The 27,467-nt window shown below is 41.6% G+C and overlaps 1 protein-coding gene across 1 annotated transcript; it reads right to left on the reverse strand.

Annotated features, from left to right (window-relative positions):
* Nucleotides 1-1,769: 1,769 nt before the first annotated feature.
* Nucleotides 1,770-27,228, reverse strand: cntn2 (contactin 2). The gene is made up of 22 exons (XM_041951143.1): nucleotides 27,168-27,228; nucleotides 23,351-23,492; nucleotides 22,514-22,689; nucleotides 22,108-22,203; nucleotides 21,627-21,839; nucleotides 20,815-20,917; nucleotides 20,429-20,610; nucleotides 19,690-19,826; nucleotides 18,618-18,747; nucleotides 18,187-18,337; nucleotides 14,964-15,091; nucleotides 14,267-14,442; nucleotides 11,885-12,005; nucleotides 9,280-9,438; nucleotides 9,026-9,175; nucleotides 8,245-8,315; nucleotides 6,752-6,986; nucleotides 5,909-6,024; nucleotides 4,850-5,036; nucleotides 3,689-3,801; nucleotides 2,856-3,024; nucleotides 1,770-1,931 (listed from the first exon to the last, which is right to left on the reverse strand). Exons 1-22 carry the CDS (start codon nucleotides 27,226-27,228, stop codon nucleotides 1,822-1,824), a joined length of 3,126 nt encoding a protein of 1,041 aa, XP_041807077.1. The 3' UTR covers nucleotides 1,770-1,821.
* Nucleotides 27,229-27,467: the final 239 nt, after the last annotated feature.

Below are 27,467 nucleotides of genomic sequence, written 5' to 3' on the forward strand. Positions count from 1 at the left end.
TAAAAATATGGCTATTATATAACATAAAGTAACAACTAAACTAAAAGTAGACTTTTGTTGTCTGTCAGGGAAAACTGAAACCATGTATTCAACTTCTTACCGACTCCTGGACCACAATCTAAACCCAAAGCATCAGTTAACCTTTTCCCTTTAGAGTATCAAACTGTTGGCAGCAAACAGACAATTCTGGACAAATCAACCAAAAACTTAAGGCAACAAAAACATAAGACACAAACATGTAAGCACTTGATGTCCATCTTTAACCTGCTGCCCAGACCTGACCTGGACAGGATAGCTGTGGACAAAGGAATACTGGCTGAATGAGGTCACATCCTGCCTGTAAAGTGTGGCGAGCCAGACATGTTACATAAGCTCTAACAGACACTGACAGGACTACAATGAGGATGATATACGACACTGTTAACTGTACTCTGACAACTTTGGTGACCAGTTCTTTCATCTGTAGCACTGATTCATCCCTGCTGCCCCGGGCATTTTATACCATCCTAGCCGTAGAAAAAGCAGCTGCAATAAACCAAAGAAACCCTAAACATGAACATTTTTACAATGTTGTGGGAACTGTTCAAAATGCAGGCACAACAAATACAAAAAAGAATGAAATACTCCTTCATCCACCCAATTTCACTTCCCCCGAAATGAGACGTAAAAAATAGAAAATGTAGACATTCATCTGGACCAGTGACATATTTCTGGTTTTTGCTATAATTACAGCAGACAAAAACACAAACAAGCATACAGACATTAGCAGGAGCTAAAAATCAACGAGAAAAAGTTCTTCAGTGGTTCAGTGTGTGGCTCTTTGTGTGTGTGTTCACCCGACGAGCAACAGGCCCAGCAAGTCTGAACAGGCTCAGCGGGGTAGATGCTCAAAATGTGTTTGCAGAGAAAAGGAACAAGAAACCTGAACGTTGTGTCGGTAATATTTGTGTTCCCAAGCTGCTTAATGCAGGAAAAAAACTGTAGATGCAACTTTGCAATTGTTCTGGATTTGAAACTATACAAAACAATCACAGAAATCTATGAAACTGCATATGTGAAATATGCTTCTCATGCACAGATTTGAATTTCAGGCCTTTTTGTGATCTTGTCGAGCTATTTCACTGACTGTGTATCATCCAGTATGGTGGGTAGCTAATGGTGTTTTGATGTTTGTTATTGTTTTTTGGGGTTTTGTTTGCATTTTATTGTTGGCTTGTCTGTTAAGTAAGCTGTGTCATTTCTTACTGTTCACCACTATTATAACATGTGTCCATATCTTCTCTGTAAGATTTATCATTATCATTTATTATAGTCATCATGTCACTAACTTTTAGGGACTCAACGATCTAATTGCATCCCTTTATCCTGTTGATTGTTATGTGATGGATACGTTTGAATTTCATGTTCATGTTCATATCTTGATGTCTATAATGGTAGAGCTGATAAGGAGGTAAAGTCAAAACCTAATTTCCATGTGAGGTCTGTATGTCTCACTGACTGCAGTTTGAAGGATGTGAGTATGAGACATGTGAGCCACAGATGATGATGGCCCCCATAAGGCTTGGTTTTACTGACACAAATACACAACGAGACAGGGCTGCCCTGCTCCCCCACTCCTTTCAACACATCCAGAGAAAAACGAAAACAAGACCCTCTTTGTTTTTATTATTTAAAAAAACTGCCCCCCCCATCCTCCAATCCCTGCAATACAACCACCATCCCCGACCGCTGGGACCCACCCCGACCCAAAACACAGGCTGAGACACACCAGAGCTTTAGTTTCAAGCCATTAAAAGTAAAAAGTCCGCAGATTGGCTGAGATCACAGGCCTGACAGTGACATAAGAGGGAGCAGAACCAAGGCAGTGAGGAGGTGGAGAGGGTGACTGGGCAGTGTGGAGGAGCAATCATTCTGTACCATCATCCCAGTTCCTGTGAGGGAAAGAGAGTGAGCGACAACACAGTTACAAAGTATGTAACAACTCAATTTTACAACGTGTACAGTTGGTGAATGCAACATAAATGTTTCCAGCACTGACAGTCTGCAACTCATACTGTACTACTGGAAATCAACTACACTCTGTCCACATTTGTACCACTTCATAGTTTGGGCTGGGTATTGAACCTCAATACCTGTTTGGTACCTACTGACACATTTCAAAGGTTTGTCAATCTTGGACCAATTTAAGCAAACATCCTGCACATCTGCTTGTGTTGGACAACACTTAAAAGACAATGGGGTTCTGGAGGAAAATATTTCACAAAGAAATGAAAAGAGCATAATTTTGGTGCAGGTACCAAAACTCAGGTATCATTTCAGCACTAGTATAGAATAAAATCAAAGATGCGCACCTTGATCCATGGCCCAACTCTCCTGACTGCACTATTCTGTCTCCTGATTTACACTGTTTTCAAAATATAAGACAATGTAGCCAGCGGATGTGCAAAATGATTTGTGTCCACATCAGTGGAAACTGTCTTTTAAGACAGCTGAATTCACGATATTGTTGAATATTGAATTGATCACTTAAAGAAACAAAGATTTTATTCCAAATGACACTGGTACAACAGCTATTAGGGATAAACACACAGTTTGTTTATGTTGGTGCCAAAGTAGAAGCTGCCGCTGTCAGTGATGACATATTAAAACATAGGCTGTAGCTGTAGGGGTGCGGTGCAGATACAGTAATTCCTGTCAGTGTTTCTGTAGTCCCACAAAGATCAGTTCATTTAAAATGTACAAGTTGCTGGAAACACATTTTCCCTTCATCAGTGACTAATTCACTCTTGGTTTATTACTGTACAACATCACTGTCACTCAGAGAAAGCTTTGGTGTGTGTTAACTAGTTTCTCACCTGAGTCCCGGGACACGATAATCTCGTGTGCCGGCCCGTCCCCGCCCTCTCCCCAGGACCGAATCTCCAACACAACGTAGCCGTTGTCTTTCGGCAGCGGCAGGCTCACTGATGACTTTGTCTTGTCCAGAACCTTCAACGCTGTCTGGCCCTCATGTTTGTACAGAACCTGACACACAGAACGCAGCAGGTCTACAGTCCAGTTCAGCATTACCTCAACATTACAGTATAAAAGACCTTTTTACAGTTTGCATCAGATCAAAAAACATCGTACCCAGGACACAAAATGTTTCACCACCATGTTTCTACAGTGACCCAGAACCAAGAGTGCCTTTAGCCTCTTTCACGTTTTTGGTTGCCGCCGCAGGGGAAGGTGAGGGGGTTTTCAGTTGGTTGCAATGCACACTGTCACCACTAGATGGCACTACACATTGGATCCTGAAGTCGTTCGGGTCCAAGTCAAGTCATAAGTCGCTATTAGGACATAGCAAGTCCAAGTCCAAGTCGTTCAAGTCTCTGAATCCTAGATAAATATTCAATGTGTGCACTTATGCAAGGCTTGGCTGGTACTGATTTATTCATGATTCTTTCTTCCAAGATTTTACCATGTGAAACTGTAAGACTTGAATATTTTTGCAGATTTCTGAAGTCCGAAGTTCAGAAACTTTCAAGGAAGTCGAGTCTCACAACTACCTCTCATGCCTCAGTTGTTACTAAAGTCTGACCTGAGTTCAAGTGTTGTTGTCTTAAGTAAACTACTACCTGAGAGAACCCTGTTAGAGAAGACATACAAACACACACACCACACACACTTTTAGTCATAGAGTACTCACTTTGTAGCCCAGTACAGCAGACTCATTGTGCATGGCCTTCACATGGTCCCACCGCACCATTACCCATGAGCCATCAGTCCTCCATGACACATTGCCTGGACGACGATTAGGAGCTGAAATGGAACCACACAAATATTTAAAAAAGTGAAAATTGAGAGCACAGGGGAAGAAAAAAAGTCTTTGTGGGTGTGCGAGAAAAAACAAACAAGAAAAGAAGAAGAAAAAAATACCCCCACTTAGTGAAAAGGGCACTCTGGATTTTACACACGAGGATCATTTTTCCCATCGAGGTCATCTCAGTTTGGTCTTGGGAACTTTTGGAATTAAAAATCAGACTACCTCCTCAAACATGGTGCAGTACTAAATGACTGGAGCTGCCTTTTCACATTCAAATCTCAATAGGATGGTTAGAACTGTGTGAACATTATGAATAAGAAAACAATAAATTATACCAAACATATTTCTCTACTACGTTCAAACTAAAACTATGAATGTGTTTACCTTTACTGTGTTTGTGCGTCTACATATACTGAGCTATGTCCTCTGTGCAAGGCTTGAGTAAGCAGTTATAAATGGGGATGTAACTGCATTATGTACAAGCAAAGGTGAGCATATATTTTTTACCATGTAGCAAAGTAGATCATACAGATGAGTTCTACTGATACATTTAATTGTAAGTAAAAAGTAATCAATAAAAACACATATTAGAATGCTTCAGGACAGAGATACGTGGGGAACATTTTGACAGGTCTATGTGTACATGCTGACTCCAGGCAGAGGAGTGAATGCTGCTCTGAAACTGAAATCACGTCTAATCCCCCTGTTGAGTACGTTAACAGCCACAGGCCAGGGAAGTGTTAAGCGTCTACTCTCTTTCCTGAGTACTGAGAAGACCCACTGGCTGCTACAGCTGAGAGGGATAATCCATTTCTGCCAGGAGGAGGGGTGGAGAGGAGACGACATGGGTCATTTAACCTGGTTGTATTACTCACAGGATCTTAAAGACAGGACATGCCTGAGGAAATGACTCCTGTGTCTGTCTGGGTGTGTTTGTGCATCTGTGTCTGTGGATATGAAAACTAAAGGCTGAGTAGTTTTGTCCTTAACAGACCTCGACATGTGTGACTGACTGTGTGTGCATATTGAGTACTGCGGCCGTACGTGGTTTCCTGGTGGTGACGGTGGTGCGTGGTGAGGGTGGCCCGGTGCCGGCGCTGTTGTATGCCAGAACAGCAACATGGTATCGCGTGCTGGGTCGAAGTCCAGACACTCTGGCCGTTGTTTCCAGTCCCGCTGTCCGCACTCGGTCTGCTGCCGCTTCCCGTTCATGCTGCCGCCAGTACCGGATCTGAGGACGCACAGCACGTCAAGAGACATTTACAAACCGAGCCTGAAAAACTGCACATGACATGCCAGTTTATAAAGATCAGATCACTGAGATCAAACTCCCTGATTCAGATTCAGAAATCTCCTCACATTCACAGCAGCAGATGGACTAAACCTGTCAGTATGTTTGAGTTTGGATTCTGTGTGTCTCTGGTTGTAGAAGCTGTTGGATGTTGTCAATAAGAGAAAATGAAACAGATTATTTCCACTTTAGCAGCAGGCAGTGCATCCTGATATCCGCTCTCACGGCACTGATAAAGTGATACATCTGTTGTGATCTTGGGGATTAAACAATGAAAGTTGATCGTTTGAACTGGGTCAGCTTGTGGGACTGAGAACAGCAAATAAAATGACTGGAACTTTAGCAGCAGGTCAGAGGACTGTGTATAATAAACTGGACCAGTTCAGTGTCGTCTGAGAGGCCAAAGTTTGAGATTGTTTTCTCCTCGGCAGCTCAAAGAAATACACTGAAGCTTTAGGATCAGTGAGAAACAGGACAAGCTGAAAGACACAGACAAAACACATCTGTTTTCACAACAGCAGGGAGAAAAACGTCCCTGATAATCAAGTGTTTCCTTCTCTGATTTTATTATTTGCACGTCAAACATTCAGTTATTTTCTTACCCTGCTTTGTGGTGTAGCAAGATGCTGTGGAGAACAAACTCTTTCTAGACATAATTTAGCTGGACTATACTTTTACATTTCTCTATTGGTCTGTACATAATTGAACCATGTCGATTTTTAGCACTTTTCACTTTTTTAAATCGTATCTTTGACAGTTACAGTCTGCTTTGTTGGACAAACATCAAAATGTGTATTTATACAGCTCCTCACCTCGTAACCTCTGAGGATACCATTGGCGCTGAGCTGCTGGACGGGCTCCCATGACACCTGGATCTCAAAGGCGGTCAGTGCCGTGGCGTTGATGCTCAATGGTCCCACTGTGGGCTCTGTGACGAGTCAGTGAGAGCTCAGGAGGTGAGAATACATCATGATGTACACTGTCCTGATTTTTCACAAACAGGATAAATCTGACAGCCATGTTCATTTTACTCTCAGTGAATCATAAATGAGCTGACTGTGGTCAGTCTCCTGAAAACTGTGCCTGACCTCTAGTGGTGGCAGAAAATACTGCAGTTGGAGACAGTGCAAGTCTGTTTTGAACCTTTCATTACAAACTTTGCATAGTTTACCACACCGCTGGCTGGATCTAATGGAAATTGTCGATGCATCCAGTCCTTGAAAACAATGTTCGATTCCTGGATTATGCTTGATATCTCTATGGAGTCACTCTGGAAAAATAATCTACTCAACATAGTAAATCTAGAATGTGTGAAAGCAAGAATGAACAAAGCTCAATCAAGGCCTTGCAGGTGAGAAACATTTTAAGTGTCATATTGCAGAAGAACAGAAAAGCATGGATGTTTTATTCTCTTCCTGGAGGCCTCCTACCACTGGACATCCTTACGTGTCATTATATTTATATTGTCGCCCTTCTGTTTGTGTTGTCATATGTTTTCTTTCTGATGCATAAAATACTTTTGAGCAAAAAAAAGAAAATACTGCTGGGCAGTAATACATAGTATTTGATAGAAATCATTTGGGCAGCTGACCCAAAGAGATGAACCCCTCCCCAAAAGGAGTTTGTAATAGTCAGTGTCTTTCACAGTGACTCACCTTCCTCTGCAGAGTGGACCACAGCGATCTGGCTGAAAGGGCCTTCTCCTCTGCGGTTGTAAGCTTTGATCTTCACCTCAAAGGGACTATACGGTGTGACGCTGTCATTGTAGTAAACATATCGGGATGACTCCACGTGAGGAATACGCGCCACAGTCCAAGATGATGTGTCTTTCTTCCTGAATGCCAGGATGTAGCCAAAGCCATCACCATTCTGGTATTCTCTGGCCATGGGCTGGAAGGTTTAGCAGAAAATTAAAACTTGAACTTCTACCAAGACAAATACTCCTAATCCATATTCTCTAAGAGACACCTGACACACTATCACTGTGTGTGTGTGTGTGTGTGTGTGTGTGTGTGTGTGAATGCTCAGGGCTGTGGCACTGCAACATCAGCGAGCAATTGAGAGCTCATTGACAGATTTCTTTCAAATTTGTCTTAAAACAAATGTTCAAGTGCCTTAAAGACCCTACTGTAACGTGCTTTTTAGTGTAAGTGATTGTGGACAAAAACCTCAGTCCTCATTCTGCTCAAAAATGCCTCCTGAGTTAGACAAATCAAGAGGATATCTTCAGTCCTCAAAGTTGCAGTCTCTTTAGCAAAAGTTCCCCCTTTGTATTACTGTAACGTTAATGTACGACTCATTTAGACTACAGAAGCTGCACATTATTTCAGATCAACTCCAACATACTGTGGATTTTGTCCCCCAGCACTTACATAGAAAGTACATTAAGAAGGGATCTCTTCACAGCCAGCATGAACAGGAGGAATGATTACAGCAGGAAAAAACATTTTCAATGAACATACAATATAGACATGTGAGGACTGTTTTCAAATAGAGTTAAAAGCACATGGACTCCTGGTGGAAGCATATAAAACCACAGTAGTAGACAGCAAAGCTTGACACTATATTCTATAATCACGTGAAAATTCTACATGTAGATTACGCAAGTGATCTCAAGAGACTACAGATCTTATCAAAGTTAACTGGGAGCATGAAGTTTAAAAGACATGGTTATTTACCACCACAACAGTGAAAGACACTACTGGTCTCCAGTGTGGGAAGTGTAGGATCCAGGGATTTCAATCTATACCAGGGACTACAAGGATACCTGGACCTCTGCTGCTTCAAATTTGACCATTATATTAATTTGTCTCTTGCAAGATGTCAATTTTTAAGGAAGTGCGATACTTAATTACTAGAATGCCACTTTCAGTGATTTAACAATAAATTACAACTTTGTAACATCATGGCAGGAGATGATAAGGGAAGCACAGAACTACCACAGCACAGAAGCTGAGAAGAAGAGTCAGAACAAGCAGAAGAAAAACTGCAGTGAACTACAGATTAGATGAAGGAAATTAGATTAAGCAACAGCCTGCACATTGTGAGGAAGTACAGACACTGAAATAGCTTTTTATCATGCTGTAGCACTGTATGTTATATTGAAATGTAAAACATACTATGTATACACTCTGAGTCATCCACTCACCGTCCAGGTAACGATGAGTTCATTGCGGTCTCCTCCTCCTCCTCCAAGTCCACTGGGGGCCACTGTGGGAGCTGAGGGCCAAATATACAAACACAGGATGATATGCATGACATAAAGCACAGAAGTGGATCAGTGGAAAGAAGTGGAAAAAGATACTGTGCTGTCCGTTCTGTCACTCACAAGCCAAATCATTTCTGCTGTGTTTGTTAATGTGGGAGACTAAAAGGATGTTTAAATGTGAAAGAATGTGCAAGGATAAATATTTCCATCATACTTTCTGATAGTGATGTTTCTACCTGATCCTACTCTGATTAACTTCAGAATAAACCTATAACTCGTGTGCTTATGCTTAAGCTGCTGTCCAGCTGCTACATTACTGCTCCTGAGCTGCTTCAGCATGTGATGCAGAGGTTACTGGCAGCGAGAGTGTGGCTGCCATCATTTTCACCTTGAGTCTGTGTGTTTTGCTGAAATATTCCCTGGTTTGATAGAAGGAATATACAGGGTCACAGCCATGGAAGATGCACTTGTGAACCTCTACAGTTGTGAAGTTGAGACAAAAATGTAGTAATAACATCTGAGTACTCATGGGTCAGAACGTCGACATGTTGGCAGGCGTCGTGGATGCTGTGATCCCATTGGTCTCTAGTTATACAGTATGTTCATGCATTCAGATATAGTGATGGAGTCAATGGCAAATGCAAAACAACTGCCAGTAACCACGTGTCATTGGTTTTCAAGGAGTGTGTGCAGCCTCCTGAATGCGACCTGTGGCCCCCACCTGCTTGCTGTGTGCGGATGGTGTGTGAGGGCATGCTGGGCTCGCCGCTGCCCAGGATGTTGCTGGCGATGACCTGGAATTCATAGTCCATCCAGGGCATCAGACCCATCACACGAGCCGACTCTGCGTTCCCCTCGATGTTAACTGGGTCTGGTGTTCAGAGAGGAGACGTGTGTGAAAAGACAACAATAACAAAATGTCCATCACAAATTCTGACATCCAAAATTCATTTTTCAAATGAGTTATTTACACACCTGTCCTCATTTTCTTCCACTCTGATGAGAGCGATGATCGGCCCATGATGACATATTTACCGATGGGACTGTGGTTATCATAGCCACGGCTCCACCTGAGCTCCACTGATGTCTCAGCCACATTCTTCACCAGTAAACCTCCAGGAGGTCCCGGGGGGCCTGGACACAACACAGAAATGTGACAGTTTGAATGAGTAAATGAAATCATCCAAATTTCTGTGCGTATCCATCAACTAAAGTCTCAGAGTTCAGATGTCCAGATGATTCACAGTTAGCAGTGAGCACATCTTTGCTCACTGTACATACAGCAGCAGAAACAGTGGTCCAATCCACACAGGCTGCAGCTTCAACATTGTACTTACCATACTGCAAGAACATCTGTGACCCACTGGCAACGCTCCACAGGATATTCAGTGACACCTGAATGTCATTATTGTAAGATTCAGACACTAATCTAACACGCTTTAGACCTGCCCGAGTCACAGTTCATTTCAGTAGATGATGTTTATAGATGTGATACTATAGAAAAGAAAAAAAAAACCCAAATACATGAAAGTTGCTTTATAATGTTGGAGCTGAGTGCTCCACTCTGCTGACTAAACCCACACAAACTGTGGTTGTTGTGCTCTTTGCAGTTGATATTATGGACCTTCTTTGTGCTGAAAGGTGGAGGAAATCATTGGAGACAACTCTGCTTGATGTAAAAATAACTTAACTGATCTTATAATAGCTACATCAAAGTCCTATCATCCTGTGTCCTGTGCATCGTTTTTAATGTGCAGCACTACATTCTCTAGCTTCCTCTGGTGCTCCTTGTTAAGTTCTGTCATGACCCGTGCCTTGCACGCCGGTTTTTGTTAAGTGTTCTCTTGTTTATTTTGCCTCATTCAGTTTGTAAGTGTTCATTGTAGTGCAGGCATCTCAAACTGGTTCCATAAAGGGCCGCGTGGCTGCAAGTTTTCATTCCAACCAAGGAGGAGCACACCTGGCTGGAATCAATTAATCAGCTGATCTCAGTCTTCAGCTGACAACTAAGTGATCCCTTGATGTTGATTGGTTGGCCTGATGTGCTCCTCCTGGGTTGGAATGAAAACCTGCAGCCACGCGGCCCTTTATGGAACCGGTTTGAGATGCCTGGTTTTGGTTACTTCCTGTTTTATTTTGAAGGTTCATGTTATGTGTCTTTGTGTTGCTTTACTTCCTGTGTTTTCCCTCCCGTGTGATTGTCTGATTGTTTTCACCTGTGTCTTATTAGTGTTTCTCCCTAGTGTATTTAAGTCCGTGTCTTCCCTTTGTCCTTGTCGGGTTGTCGTCTGTGATACGCTAGTCATAGTCCCCATAGTGTATGTTTGTCGTGGTTCATGTAAGTGTTCCTTGTCTGCGTTACCTTGTCTTGTCCCCTTGCCGTCTACCACAGCCACAGTCCTTGTCCTAGCCATAGCGCCCATTGTGAGTGTTTTGTCGTGTGATTTCTTTGTCATGTCCGTGTCTCGTTCCAAGTAAGTTTGATTCTAGTCTTGTCCTTGTATCTTGTCAGTCTAACAGTATGTAAGTGAGTTTACTTTGTTCATGTCCAGGCCGTGATTTATGTGAGTGTATCGTCTGGTTCTAGTCTTAATTCATGTTCATGTCTTGATTTATGTAGTGTTCCCCGCCCTTAGTATTGTCGTGCGTGTTATTTGTTTGTACGTGCATAACTTAGTTTCTGTTTTCTTTTCATAGTTTTGTAGCTTGCCGATTTGTTTTCCTCGATAAAGAGTGATTTTATGTTTGAGTACTTTTGTTATTAGATTCTTTTATTCTTTGATTAATTTGATTCTAGTGCATCCCTTGTTTTGACTGTCCATGTCGTGAGTGGTTTTCCTTGTCTTTGTTCATGTCCATGCCACGTTTCATGTTATCTAGGCTTGTCTTTGTCTATGTTCCCCGTAGTGTCTGCACCTGGGTTCGACCCATAGTTCCCCTCATAGTTCCCCTCAAGTCCCCCCTTCCTGACAAGTTCTGCTCTATTAGATTAAAATACCCGTGCTGAGGACCAGAAATACGCAGGGCCTGGCTCAACACATTCAGGGCTGAAGCAGCAGGACCTACAGAACAAACTGCTGTGGTCGTTTGGTGAGGTAGCCCATAATCCACGCTGCGAGGTGGTGGTTCACCCCTGGAATGGAAGGTGCTGGAGAAATCAAAAGCATGATTCTCAGTGTCCCGGTGGAAGCTGTATAGCTGTTTTTCCCTCCCTGATCCTCCTCCTCAGCTCCCATGCATTATTCAGCTCCACTTTACTTCCTACCTAAACACCTCACCACATTCCTGATATACTCCGTTATTCAGAGCGTTAGACTGTCAATGTGTCCCCATGAGCATCGCAAAGTACTTGCAACACAGTTGTATTGAAACAGTCCTTCAAAGCCTCATGAGTCTTGTTGGACTATCTTTTCACAGTGCCAGTGACAGCTGAGAGGCTTGTACAGGAGATCACCCGTCTGTGACCAGATCTTACCAGGGGAGGAAGAGGTGAGGAGTTACATGCCTCCTTGGTGTTGCCATAAAACTATTGGTGTAGTATGTAACAGACTGAGTGAATGTGAACATGAGAAGCTCTTACCGCGAACCACCAGTTTAGCTGAAGCTGAGGCGCTGTCCACCACAGTCTGAGCTGTGCACGTGTACATCCCCGCTTGACTCAGCTGAGCATTCACAATCAGTAGGTCACCGATGTTTTCCTTCTGAAAGGGCACAGACAGAACAACAGAGAGAGCAAAGCAAATGAATCAAACGCTCTGTTAGTCAAGAGTGTGACGCTGCAGAAAATCTACTGAACAGGAGTTGCACGTCGCAGGAGAACATTATAGTGCTGACCATGACTACAGTAGCTGATGTAAAGATTACAGGAGCTCATTTTCAGCTAATAGCAGCATCCTACAACATCAACAGTCATTAAACACTGAGACATAAATGAGCAGGAATGGACAGCTCATCTCATTTAGGAGCTTATTTCTCCCTGGCCTGTGCTCAGGTAGCATGAAATGTTCAACTTGTGGTCCTGAAATGAACTAATTTTAGTTGGAAAATATCTTGCATATAGTCTCGTTTGTAATGTCCCTCAAAACTCCAGGTGTTCTCTAGCAAATAAATACAGGTGAAACTATATTAGCACATTAATGAACTAGTAAGACCAGTGGTGATGAGAGCAGCCTCAGCCAGACTCTGCACTACATTTTGGGAGGGAGATCTAGAGCTGTGTAGCATGAAGAAACAACTGTTCAACACCAGATCCTCAAGCTGAAGTGAATCATCAGTATCACAGAACAAATCAGTAGGTGTTTGTGCCTGAGTATGTTATAAAGCCACAGAAACAACCATGATCCAATAACTTGTGTTGCTGATTACTGTCCTTACTGAGATATGAACTTTAAAACAGTGCTTACATGATCAATCAGCAGCAGACTGAGCTTACTTAGAATCAAAGACTAAAGTGAAGTCTGAAGCTAAGTCTTGTGATACAGTCCCGAACGAACAATGAATATATCCTACTAACAAGTTCTGATAGGTGTTTTAAAATGGAACCATATATTGATCATGCTGTTTTTAAAGATTTATGCTTCATTAGGGGCCACTTACACTGAGATGTTGTTCTGGTTCACTGGACACAATAAGAAAAACAGAAAGTATTGGCAGCCTTATCTTTATACCACAGTGTTATGAACTGCGATTTGAACACTTAGCTTTAATCGGGGACAACAAATCTCTCTACTAGACCGAACAAAACTTTTCAAATCTATAAAATTGTTTTCAGAGTTTCAGAGTGAGAAGAGTAAAAGGTGAGAAGAAAAATAAAATCACAAAAAGAAACATTGTTTATCCTCTTTAGTCAAGCCACATTGAAAATCTTTGATCAAAGAAGGAGCAATGTTATTGCAGCCTTTTCTTAATTACTAAGACTAACAACACCTCAAAGCTCCAGTGGATTCTGCTAATGGTCGACCATGGTGTTATTTGTGGTTTGATGTTCTGAAGCTCAGATGGAACTAATGACAGCACATCACAGCCACAACTATCAATGATGTTCCTCCTTCCCCTGCAATGGCTCACAAAACCATCAGCTCATTCACACATTATTTTAACAAACACACTGCAATGCTTAAAGGTGTACTATTATTAGAAAACAATGTATGGACTCATAAAAAGTAAAGACCCACAGTCTCCAGTTATGACCGACTAGAAATGGTGTATCTATCTGCAGAGACCCTGCCCCCTGCCTGGAATTTCTTACTTTCTTGTTATTTTGCTGTGGTCGGGATGTTTCTGGGCTGCACGTTGGTGTGTAGCTCCCAGCCAATAACAATGTGCAGGTGATCTTAGGACTTTATAAAAAGGTAGTGACCTGGCTGACATTGTAATCTATGTCATCTGTGTCTGAAGCTCCTGCAGCGCCTCTAAATTCTCCTCTCTGGACACAAAAACAAGTGGTTAATGTTGCTGTTGGCTTGTTGACTGCTGTCTGCAACATGACAGATTACTAGGCACTGCAATGACATTATTATTATGACATGACACAATTATTGTCTCCTAATATGCCCATTAAGAAGCTAGACTGAAGACAGCTAAACTTGCTGGCTAATTAGAGCCAGTAATCAAACTATTAGCATAGCTGTTCGTTCATACACACAAACAATGCCATTAAGACATGATAAACACATTATTAGATTCTGACTGTGATACAAAGATATCTCATCAGGTATCTAGTCAGGTACACTGATTCGTGAGTTGCTGCCTTATGTAGATATGTGATGCTGCAGTGGTCCACAGGGCTGTGTGTGTTCTGTCAGTGACAGGGCACATGCGTGGAGCTGGGACCAAGTTTGAATGTTGTTTTTACAGTTCCTGTATAGTAGACCTTTAATCTCAGTGCAGTTGTTTTACAGGCTCTCCTAATCCTAAGTGTCATCGCAACCACCTTCTCTCCAGCATGCATCACAGGACTCACCCCCTCCACCCGGTGGTACGGCCCGGCGGAGTCCTCCAGGTCCAGCAGGACCCCGTTGAGGACCCAGGTGAAGGTCAGGTCCATGGTGGGGTCGTGGGAGGCATGACACTGCAGCGTCACATTCTCCCCTTGATTGATGTCAGCGTTGGAGGGAGCCAGCGTGATCTTAGTGGCATCTGCGGGGTTTGGGCACAAAATGAAAGCTAGTGGCAGGGCTCTGTGAGGAGAACCAAACGTCTTTGAACACAAAAAGAAAGAAGAAAACCAAGAAGAGATGAAAGTTGATGGTCCTGATGTATTTGTATTAGTCTGCGGTTTAGAAGTGCAGTTATTAAAAATTAGAAGGATATCAATTCCAAAGTAAGTTATACCTCTCATGTAAGGCCTACAGGGAGGCAAAGCAATTTGTGCTGTTATTATCCAGATATAGCCTTATTCATCGATGTTTTGTGAGGGCAATACAGAAACCTGTATTTGAGATTTAAAAAACTATATAAGAAAGAATAATTTCTTTACATACCACAAAATTAGCTGACATTTTTTTCTAAGGATTCCTTGAGTTTGTTTTTTAAAGAACTGTGACTGGGCAGGACATCTTACAATTAAACAATAAACTCGTCAGTACTCTCTGATGCAATGGTGTGTGTTTGTGTGTGTGTGTGTGTGTGTGTGTGTGTGTGTGTGTGTGTGTGTGTACCTCTGACAGACAGGTGTCCGGTGCTGTTGGCTTTGCCCAGGTAGTTTTCAGCGAAGCAGGTGTATTTCCCTTCGTCTGCCCTGCTTATGTTGTGGATCCACAAGATCCCATCTGGAGTTACTGTAACTCTAAGAAGACATGAGCATACAGAGGGTAAAGAGTGCCTGCAGCTGGATGACTACAGTACTGCTACCAACTCAATGCATGTATGGAGATGGACAAAATATTGGAAACAACTCCTCTCTAGTCCAATACAACATCAAAAATCTATGGCTTCAAATGTTATCACATAACATGAACGTTATAGGCATGACTAAGATTTGTGGGAGAGCTGTATTGGATTGCCTCGTATCATATAGATGTTTCTGTTATTGCATCCACCTCCTGTGCGTCAGCTCTCACTACATGGTTTAGCTGTGATAAAGTGTTATGAAGTTCAAGGTAAATATCCCCTGAATGCTTCTGAAAGATGAATGTTACTACTTTGCTTTCCCACCCAGTATTCCCAGCTGGTCTGCTGGTTTCAGCCTCGAGCCCACTGCTCTAACATTCAGACTGCTTCTGTGCAAGTCATCAGTTTAGCTTTAGCTGGGCCTCTCTCTTGGTTTAGCTGTTTAACTGTCATTCCCATCATTGTACTCTACAAACTAACTGATAAGATGTGGGGATGTGGCGAAGCTACAAGACACAACTTTACAAGAGTGCAAAGGGAAACAATGTGGGTGGTCAGGACAAATCCACAGTTTAACTGTAATATTTCTCTGGAAATTATAAAAGAAGTCAAACATATAAGTTATTGCCTACACTTATTGTTGTAAATGTCCTTTCACAGCTACTTATCCACTCACCTTTATCGTGCAGTGCTGCACTCAGCTGTGCTGTACTCAGTGTCACATTATTATGAGAATAAATGCAGTTGATATTTGGTGTAAATGCTCTGACATGAGTATGCACAGAGAGAGAGAGACTGGAGAGCAATGATAACAGCCCACCCCACAATTTACAGGAGACTACAATTAGAGCCAACAGGCAGATGCCTGATGTGTTTGTGGGGCTGATTAAGAACTGTATGAGAGTAGATGCAATGTTGTAATTCAATGTTGCATGTGGTAAGAAGAGTATATATATTGATATATATGTAACGCCTTGAATATGCATGTTGGACAGTGGACTGAGTTCTACAACTTCAATCGGAGAATCTAGGAGAAGGAGCACCGAAGCTGTTCTGTTCAATGCATTGCTAACACACTTCATGTGGGGGTTTCCTTTCATTTGTCAGCCATTCATAGCAGTACAACTTGGACACTACCTGAAATCTGTGCACAAGGGCCATTTCACAGTTAGAATGCAGCTTTGTTTGTTACTTTCACTTTCACTGCCGAATACTTGGCTTATATATTTCAGCCAAATCTGATCGCCTGACTGCTTGAGTGTTGTCTGGTCTGTTGGATTTTGCTGTTAAGTTGATCCCCACATTTCAGCAATGACTTTGGTGTGTAAATTATCAGAAGGGCTAGGAATGATAGACTACATGTCTCTGCTTGGCTGAACACACACTGTCCTGTACTTAGTGAGTACAGCTGAAGATGAAGAGACTATCTGGCCTCCCAAATGCGATTAAGTTGAGCTGAACCCAGACAAATCTCATATTCACTCATAACTTTAAACTGTGGAAATATGTATTACTTACACGCTGAAGAATGACAGGACAGAGTCTGATAAAATCAACAGCAATAAATCCTCCAAAACATACACATGGCACTGTGGGAAGTCACTTTTGATCTCACCTCCAAGTAATAAGCATCTTGGATTTTTGTAAACCTTTCAACAGCTGACATGAGTTAAAAGTTAAAAGTAAAAGCTCCCATGAGTGCTTGCTCACCCTGCAGATGGTGACATTTATTGTACCATCGGTTGTTAATCTCCTTAATCTGAGACTGAAAGAGTGGGCAGGTGCAATTTTTATTTTTTGCCTGGATAATTGCGAGACAGAAGCAATGACCATGTGTAATTCAGTCAGAAACATCCTCAGCATAGTTTAATCTCTGGTACCTGACGCAGTGAATGTGTGTCTGGGTCATAATGATGACTTGTGCCTTACCTCCTGAGCTGAAGCTTGACTTATATTAAAGAAGTGGTGCAAACTGTATGAACTGTTTAGGAGACTATAGCTACAAAGACTATCTCTTGCAACCCTGCTTTCTAAATTGGCCAGCAGGTAGTGGATTACATAAATAGTATAGTACAATCACAGACTAAATCAATGCTGTAGAAGCGTGAAATTGATTTGTCTAGTCGAGATGTTTAAAGTCAGTCTGCAGGATCAGTAGCTTGGCTGAGCAAGTTAAGTTTCGTTCATTCCCTTTGCGCATTGAAATTATTGAACTGCACCAGCTCCACCTCTGAGTCTGCATTTGGGTCCTGCTCCTTGATTTTCTGTGCCCTGCACACAAGCATAACAAATTATTTTCTTTTCTCCGACCATTACAGTGATCCTATTTTTCAGTTGCTGGTGGTGGTTGCACAAATAAACCTATGACCAAGCTCTTCAAGCTTCACTGGTGCTGTCGTAGAGTTTAATACTGGAACATTAATTGAAAACAGCAATCAAATACCTACGTCATATGTGTCTGGTTATACTGACCAGTTACCAAACATTAATCCACACCTTCCAGCCAACCACAGTCCTCTGTGGTCATGGCAGAGTTTTGTTTCAGCAAAACAACTTGATCAGGACATCCTCACTATTTGCATCCAGCCAAGTTTTGTTCCGTTTTTTTTGTTCTTAAAACATTTCATTCTTGATACAGCTGTTGAGTGAGACTGTAAAAGAATAGAATATCCTGGCCTCTGATGTGGTGTGTAACACATCGTCATCTTGTAAAACACTGAGATACCTGGCCTCCTACACTATGTGATACACTGTACAGCAGTCTGCATCTGCTGATAATTATCCATAATTTCCTCTATGTGTATCCAGGTATGCTGTTCTTTTCATGCTGTATGTATATTCTATATTGTGTACTTATTTGTTTTGCAATACAAGGAGAATCTACACTCTGAGATCACAGCCTTTTATTTTAGTGGAGATGCATCATCCAACTACATACATATCAGGCAAATTCCCACAGGAAGGAAATGAGGCTAATAAATGAGGCAAAATGACCCGACCTGAAGAAAATGCATAACAGTTTGTATGACAATCAAGTTGACTTCGTACTACCTGCTGCTGTTGGTGAGCAGTTCTGTCCCACGGCTCCAGAACAGGCTGGGCTTTGGGGCAGCTCGAGGACGACACTCGATCATGACCTGCCCGCCTCTTGCTGCTGGGATCAGTTTCCTTACTGGATTCAACCTGAAGTCTGGAGCCTGAACTGGTAGAACAGGAGGCAAGAGGGAGTCAGAATAACAGCACTGAGGGTAGAAAACGAGGTGGTTGATGGAGAAGATGCACAGGGGAACACAGACAGAGGAGATGATGAAGAAAAGTTAAAGTATAGGAGACTGTCGTGATGGAGTGGTACAGTAATAATTCATATTATACTCAATTTGCATAATACAAAGAAAATATGCTGTGTTCTATAATGACACAGGTGCTTTAATTAATGACATAGGTATAACGGTATAAAGTGACAGTTCTCCTTGGACAGCTACCTTGGACTCTGAGCTCAGCAGTAGAGTAGATGGTGCCATGTTTGTTCTCAGCAACACACTGGTACATCCCAGAGTCCTCCAGAGCCAGGTTACTAATCTTAAGGCGAGCCCCATTCACCTCTACCCGGTCCTGGGGGGTCGGTCCGAGGGAAAGGTAATGTGGGAGATAGAAAAAGAGAGTGAAAAGGTGCATTAGTAAGTGTATGGGAAATAAAATGTCACACTCTCTGCTTGAATAAATTTGGTACGCAATCTAAAGCAAAACTCTTGATGACTTCTGCATTTATTACAAATCACATCAGATGGTCCCAGCGGATTCCAGACCTGTGAATGAAGCTTCAGACTGCTGTTGAGAGTCAGGCTGCCAGCAAGCAAATCATTTGTGTGTTATCATTCAATACATTTATAATCAAATTCAATACATTATGGTGGTCATATTTGTGCAGTCTGATATAAGGCTCATGAACACTGAGCAACTTCACAGCAGCAGGTAAACCACAATATACCGAAACAAACAATCCAAATCAAATAGAGCTAAAAAAAAAAGCTAAATGTGAGCCAAAATGACAGATAATGTCATGTCCGCAGTTCTATTCAATCATACATAATGATTTCCCTCTAACACTGCTCCTACTGAGCTTGAGGATGACTAAAGGAGAGCAATTCACATCAGCACCATTTGGTACTGAATTATTCATAGTAAGAAAATTCCTTCTACTTTCATGAAAGTTGAGAAGTTGATTTCCTGTGTGTACACATATCCCCTCTAGTTTGATAGAAAATATCACAAAACATGACCTTTTGTTGGTTTGCTTTCTGTAATTTAAAGGAAATGTTCTTTCTCTGGGTGGCAATTTTTAGGTTACAAAGATGTTTCAAGTGAAAAGGCAACAAGAACATCAGACATTATCACTGTTTGGTTTCCTGACCTTTAGAACAAGGGAAGGCAAACTGTACATCTTTTGAGTGTGATGGTAAGTAGAAAAAATAGGAAGTGCTACAAGAAGTATCGTAACATAACTTTGTGTATGGAGGTGTACTGCACAGTAAGACAGCATGCTGTGTGTGTTACCTGTGTGCTGAGTGGCTGCCCATTGCGTAGCCAGCGTACGGAGGGTCGTGGTTTACCGGCAGCAATGCAACTCCAGTGTAGCTCTGAACTGATCTCCACCTCTGAGTCGCTCATCACCTGCAACCACTCTGGCTGAGCTGGAGGTTTGGAGAAGAAAGATGAGGGAAACAACAGAAACCAAAGAAACATAATATATAAAATGCATATAATACATGAAAAACAGATCACATAAAATTAACTGAAACTCATTAAGGAAATGAACCGAAGGTGCACTAAAACACCTCTTAGACATGGAACAGGACACCGCTACGCTCTACCAGGTGAGCTACCTGGTTCTCACAGCAGAACTACTGGTACATTTTCACATCAGTTTAATCATTTCATGCTATTACAGTGAATTCCGCTGCCTATATGCAGTCAGTGCACGACTGACAGGATGTTATGTTGGGACTCACATTTTATTTCATCTTAGATGGCAGTCTCTCTCTCTCCACATGTTTCACCCTGTTCAACCTTTATGTTAATCTGAAGACTCAGACTTGTTGAAAGTGATAGAGTTCAGACAGTAAGATTGCCTTCATGACTTTTATGTAAAAGTGACCATGATGTTTATTCAGTCATGAGATCGACATGTTGAATTGCCATCAATTTGTGTCTATAAAAACATCACAGATTAACCTGATACAATATGAGCTTTGCTGCAATACAAACAGGTGGTTACATAACCTCTTTTCCTTACCTTGGACACTGATGCGTCCCTGGTATGTGTCACTTCCCTCTGAGTTATAGGCTTCACACTCGTAAACACCCTCGTCATCGAAGGAGAGTTCTGGCAGGATGAGGGTGGGACCTCCAGCACTAGAGCCTGCCTTGGACGGCATCAAACCGTCCACCTTCCTCCATCGCAGTTTTGGGACTGGACTATGAAAGAAAAAATAAAAGAGTTGCATTTTGAGCAAAGGAAAGGATGTTCCAAAATGAAACAGCACACAGTCCAGATGGGATAAAGTGTGAGGTTTTAGAGGAAGATGGACAAGTAAAAGGTAAAAACATTTAGACGCGTTACTAGAGTAACCAAACAGCTTGCAGACACATTATGCAATGATTTCAGAGTTGATAACATACTTTCCATAGGCAAAGCACTCTAACTGAGCGGTATGTCCTGCGAGGGCGTAGGTCTCTGCTGGGAAGCGCACTTTGATGCTCGGAGCTGACTTCCTGGGATTAGCTAAAATAAAACACAATTGTAAATAATCAGAACAAATCCCATTCAGATTATACACATTCACTCTCATCTAAGAACAGGGTGGGGTATTTGCACTGCTACAGTAAAGTGTATTAAACTATTAAACACATGCTACTTGCATACACAGGACAATGGAAAAGTCTGGCCTGTCATGACGTTGGCCTGCTTTTTGTTCCAGTGGAGCAACACCAGTCATGACATTTGGTGAATATCCATTATCCCCAGAGGAAGTCTAGCACTGATTTTTTTTTAATATTAGCAAGCCCTAGCAAGGCTCTAACAATGGCTAAATTACAATTAGTAGCTTGGTTGTCTCATCCAGCATTTTCATATGATGCGGCGGAAAGTTAAATATATGTATTTTTATAAATATATGTATGCCATATAAATATATGTATGACACATTTGACATATGTGAACTCAGCAAAATAAAGTTTTGAAAGAAACCTGAGGTGTAATTAATAACTAGTAATTAATTACCTGATTAATAACCAGTGGGCTAAATAGCTCAGTTATTCAGTTATGATTTCTACTATCACTCATAACATTAACACCACACCAGATCTTTCCAGATATCCCTCTGTCCTCTGTTTGTTCTTATTTTGTTATCAGTTACACACAGCCAGAGTTTCTGCAGACCTCCATGGTAAAGCTACAGTAGATCAGCCATGCAGCAGCAGAGCCCTCATACCATCAGGCAGCACAGTGAGCAGGTTGGCTTTGCTGAAGGTGCTCTTGGTGCTGATATCCATGTTGATGGTGGTGAAGCAGAAGTAGTTCCCGGTGTCGTTGGACTCTGCTTTGGCCACGTACAAGTTCCCTGTAACCTGCGACACAAACCAGCGGCCGTCGTCCTTCTTGATGAAGTTGGGAAATTCGTTGATTAACCAGCGGTAGGAGAGAGCTGGAGAGAGGAAATATTAGTGAAAATCACATCAATCTGTACTACAGTTGGAACATACTGGCTTGTACTTAATGTCATCCTGCCACTGTTTAGATTTCAGTATCGAAACAGTCAGAAGAGTCCAAAACAGGCTGATAATTCTGCTCATTCAAAACACTCTGACAGTTCGTTCTCAGTGACTTGTTTCTCTCGTCATGTGGTTTAAAATGCTAAATAACTAGTCTGAAAATCTTTAGGATACATGGGAACCCTGGAGTAGAGAGGATACCTGGGTAATGCGGAGGGGGCTGGCAGGCCAGGAAAGTTCCTATGCCTTCATACGCTGTCTGAGGACTCCTGCTGTCCGGTGGGAAGTCATTGAGGTCTGCAGAAACAAGCAACGTTGGAAGGTAGGAAGAGAAGGTAATGGAATAAAAGATTACTGTCACACATATTACTTCAACATAAAGATCTCCATACCTACACCTTACAAAATAACGTCCTATAAAGTGCAGCTGAATTATTCATTCATTATCAGCTTGATTTTATTTCATTTCCAACCAGTGAACGTGACATTGTGAGTGTGTTCCTGGAAGATTTCAATGTCCTCAACAAATGGACAACACAATTTCAAATATTCGTTGACAGCTCTAGCTCAAATAGGTCAAAAGGTTCAAGGGTCCTTTCTAACTCACAGCCAAATTTGAGATTAGCTGCACGACTGATGATGGTGCCACAGCGGTTGATAGCAAGACACTGATAAGAGCCGGTGTCTCGAACAGACTCAGGGCTGCTGATCACTAGGCTGCCGGCCACCAGGGTGTAGCGCAGGTCCAAACCCAGAGGGACCTCTGTGCCATTCACCAGCCACCTGTAAGACAAACAGCAGGGCAAACTGATAAGAGCCCAATGAGGAGATCACTAAACATTACAGACAATTAGAATATTAAAGCATTCATGTATGTACTTCAAATGTTGACAAACTCCACAGGTGCCACCTAAAATATGCCTCACATCATCAGGAGTCCACACATGTGTGCTGCGTGTTCATATTGTCAAATATGTCAAAACCTGACACATGTCCCACAACAATGATACTAGTGTAACTATTCACATTCCAGATGTATTTATACAGAAATACAGAAAAAATAAAAATGTGCAATGTTCTACATGGTTTCTGTGTCAGACATGAAATAAGACAGAACTCTGAGGATGAATGTCATAATGGGCTGAGGAGGACTAAGAAATGAACTCAGTTGCTGCCTCAGTATCATCAGCTGGTCTATTTTGGTGGTTTGGCTTTTGATGATTCACCTCAGCTTAGAAAGTAGAGGAAAAACTTGTGATGAAGAGGACAAATCAAACATGCCACTGCAAAGTTTTAAATGACTTTTGCAATACACAGTCCCTAAAATCGAACATAGCCAGAGTATGTGTACATGTGTGCCTTTGTGTAGGTGTGTGTGTGGGTGTGTGTGCGTGTGCGTCTGTCTGTGTGTGTGTGCGTGTGTGCGTGTGCCTGTGTTACCCACCTGTAGGAAGCAGCTGGACTGGCTCTGGCCTGACAGCTGAGGGTGACCTTGCCTTCACTCAGGCCCTCTGGGTAAATTAAACTGCTTGGCTGTTCTTCAAACACTGGCCCGCTGTCATGACCCGACACACACACGTCTCCACCTGGAAACAAAATTTTAACAACACACTAATCACACTGCAGACCCTTTGAGAGATCTCCCAATGGTACGGACCTACACTTGTGGACAGTCCTGTGCTCTCATATACAGTGCTTCTCATCAGCCATATATTTTCCGATCTGGTCCTTTCTATGTTTTTACCATATTTCACAGGATTTTTACTGCACATCTTCTGTCTGTGATAAACCTGCACCATTATTTGAAAGTCTTCCTTGGGTTTGTCTGCTCTGTGTTTCTATCAAATAAAGGGTGTAGGTACAGTGTATACAAATCTTTTCAGGTGTATTGCAAAAACATGAATGTTCTTTTCATAATAATAATAATAAGCTTAGAATAAAAGATGAGTAAATATCTGTCATTATAATTATTCTAACTATTGTTATTATGATTCTTATTATTTTAACTGTAGGTCTAACTGAAGACAAGCATCTTTAAGGGTGTAGTGAGTAAAGACAGCAGCTGAAGCCTGTCTTTAAAGCGACATGCAATAACGATTATTGTCTGCAAGATAAAACTGAGCACACACACGGTGTGTGGACGATTTAATCACTGCACAGTTCTTCAGCTCAGTATGAATTCTGTATAAGCAGCAAATGGTGTGAAATGTATAATGCATCACACAGAATATAAATTATTCTTGTCTGATCTAAAGTTGGAAAAGCAGTGCTTGGACTGTCTAAAATAAATACGAGGTATTAACATTGAAAGGGTTTTAGGTGCAAAGTCTGAAGTGATGACTGATATATCCATCTGTAAGCGTTGCAGTAGGAGATACTTGCACTTGACATGTTCCATTATAATTAACTTTAGACTTCTACTTCCCACATTTCCACATAAAAAAGTACTCCACTATATTTACTTGACATCCATCCATCAGTAATAACAATCCAATAACATGATAAGTAATAATGTATTACTGTTCCACATAATGAGTTAATTTATCTTTGATACTCAAGCAAATCCTGCTGAAAATAGTGTAAAACTTTTACTTATTTCAAATGTGCACTTTTTACTTTACTTTTTACATTGTTGATGTGATTCAACTTGGTACTAAACTAGCGGGCTAACGCTGCTCTGTATCTACCCGATGTGTAAATAAGCAACTGTTTGCTAACCCATTCACTATAACGGCTTCATGAAGTAGTACTATGCCATCTCATGTTTACAGCTTGCTGCCCGCACGTGGCCAAAACATCCACTGTATGAATGCAGCTTTAAGTCAAAGGTTTGACTACTGAACAATTGTCTTAGTCCAGAACTGTCAATCATGTCATTGCTGCTTCAAACTTAATATGCCATTTATGTCATTGTCATGACTTCATCTGTGTCCTCTGCCACACAACACAGTGTTTTTGTTTTGTGTGTGTGTGTGTGTGTGTGTGTGTGTGTGTATTTCTTTTCTTATGGCTCTCTGGTGGAGCTCAAACAGTGGGTGACGGCACACAACTGCTGTGTTTACACCGTAGTTAATGAAACAGTTATTAAAAAAAAAATGTTTTTTTTCAATCAGGCTTGATAAGATCTTATGTTTATCCATGAAATATCAACTTTCAGCTAGCTGGGACTGAATATTAAGACATATTTTAAATAGCATGTTAAAACAGGTGGATGGAAACCTTTAATCTTGCTTTTGGTTTTCTTAAAATTTTTCCGCAAGTCTATTCTGCTTTATGTGGATGTTCTTTGAGCACACAGTGAGTTGAAATGTACCCTTGCAGAGACTTTAGAGCCTGCACAGTGTTTGGTACAATGTGTATTGATTTTAAGAGGCTGAGGCAATTTGAAAGAAACTTCTTTCTTCCTCAAATAGTTCATCTGGCTTTTGCCAGAGGGCACAAGAATAGTTTCCAAGTCCTTGGACATGTGCTACGCGTGTGTGTGAGTGTTTTTTTCTAGTGTGTGTAGCTTTGTCACTGCACAAACACGCAAAAACATCTGTGATACAACAGTGATGAACGGCCTCGCTGGCTGTTAGACACTATGTCCCCTCAACAGTGCAGCTTGATGAATGCTGCAGCTGCGTTTGAGCTTTAGGTGTCTTCACTGCATCCATGTTTCAGTTCATGCTGTGCAAACATTCAATTAAACAGTGTGGGCAGATGAAGACTTCTGCGTCTGGGTCTGTGAGCATGCATGTTATTCAGCTCATCACTGATGATAATGAACAGCATTTTTTTTTTGCAGAGTGTATTGTGAGCCCGGGGGGACTGGACATGCGTTGCTGCACGTTTTACCACACTGACAGAGCTGATTAATTCTAAAATAAGCTTCACCCGATCACCATCTATCATTCATCATACTGGTGTATTTCAATGCTAAGGCCCGGTGGAGAAAAGGGAAAAGGGACTTCTTGGAGAAAATTGAAACCCTCCACTCGTTGTCTAAAACAACAATCATGAAATTTTAATAAGGCCCTAAAGGCCCCCAGATGAACCGCACCTACACGTTTAACTCACTCTCTTTCCTGAGTAAACTGCTGTAATATAGCTATTCTTTTGAGGATGGTGCAATAACTGAACTCTGTACTAGCCACAAATATTTTCCTACAGTTTGGTAAACTGTGTTGAGGTTCAAAATATCAGTGAGCTAGGAGGAAAAGAGAGTTTCAGAGCAGTATTGGCTGCTAAAGCAAAATAAGAAAGAACATTATTAACTTCTAAGCTAAAGATATAACTAATTGTAATTCCATTTCATGGTAATAAGTCCTTGTGAAAGTGGTTTGATTTTGATTTTGTTAATTATTTTTTCTTATTCAAATAAAGTATAAAAAGATCTTTGGGAATAAATGAAAAATCTCCTATGTGTGTGTGTTAGACTGACAGCTGAGCTGGCAGATAACATTAGTGTTACTATCTGTGGTGTAAAAAGCTAAGGACACACAGCATTTCATTAGCACTGACTGAAGAACAGAGGAAAAAGTTATCTGAACTTATGAGTGAGTTCTGATTTCAAAATAGAAAATGTCTATTTAGAAAATCTATTTTGAAAATAGACATTTTCTAAAATAAAGTCTGTCTGGTCCGTTGTATTTCCTTGGCTTTTGATGACTTTGGGTGAGAGGCTGGTACATCCTGGACAGGTCGCCAACACAGGACTGACACATGAAGACGAACAACCATTCAGACTCACGTACACACCTTTGGGCAACTTTGGAGTCACCAATTAACATAGCCTGCGTGTCTTTGGACTGTAGGAGAAAAGTTCAAAGTCTGAGGCTCTTTGCTATGTTGAGACTAGTCTGATGTCTGGCTGTTTAGTCCCACAATTATTCAAAGAATGTTGACAATGCAAATTAAATGATGATTGGACTGTCTACATGGAGAATCAATGTGATTTTGGCTTGGATAAGTACAGACTGAGAACACCATTACAAAGAGTACAGGTCAGGTCATTTAACAGAAGCACATTATTTTGTTGTACTGTCACTGAACACTGTGTGGTCGTAGCATAGAGAGGTGAGAGGTGTAACACTTTCATTCCCAACCTAAACTCTACACCCAATTTTCAATCCTCGACAACCCCTAACCGTAACTCTTTCCTGCACTAAAACTAAACCTAGTTCTAATGCTAATAATCAACAGCATCCCTGAACCAGACTGAAAGCCCACATGGACATGTGTTTGAATGTGTTTGTAGAAAAAAGAAAAGTGGAACTTACTGACAGCCTCCTTCATGGCCACTGAGCCGAGGACCAGCAGACACAGCATGAGCTCCATCATCTGGATCCAGCTGGATTATGACAGGATCACCAACAGATCAGGAGCAGATGGGATCAAAACCCGTTCACCTTATCTCACACGAACAAGAGGCGTCGGGCCTGGGCCTGTGTAGGAAAAAGAACAACAAGATTCCTTACATGAATATACCGCTAAGGAGGAACTGGACGAATTCTGCATTGCTTGCTTAAAGAAATTCAATCACAGCTGACTTCCCACCCATCACTAAAATCCTCTGGTCT

The sequence above is a fragment of the Chelmon rostratus genome, chromosome 2, assembly GCF_017976325.1.
Source record: "Chelmon rostratus isolate fCheRos1 chromosome 2, fCheRos1.pri, whole genome shotgun sequence".
Classification (NCBI taxonomy): Eukaryota; Metazoa; Chordata; class Actinopteri; order Chaetodontiformes; family Chaetodontidae; genus Chelmon; species Chelmon rostratus.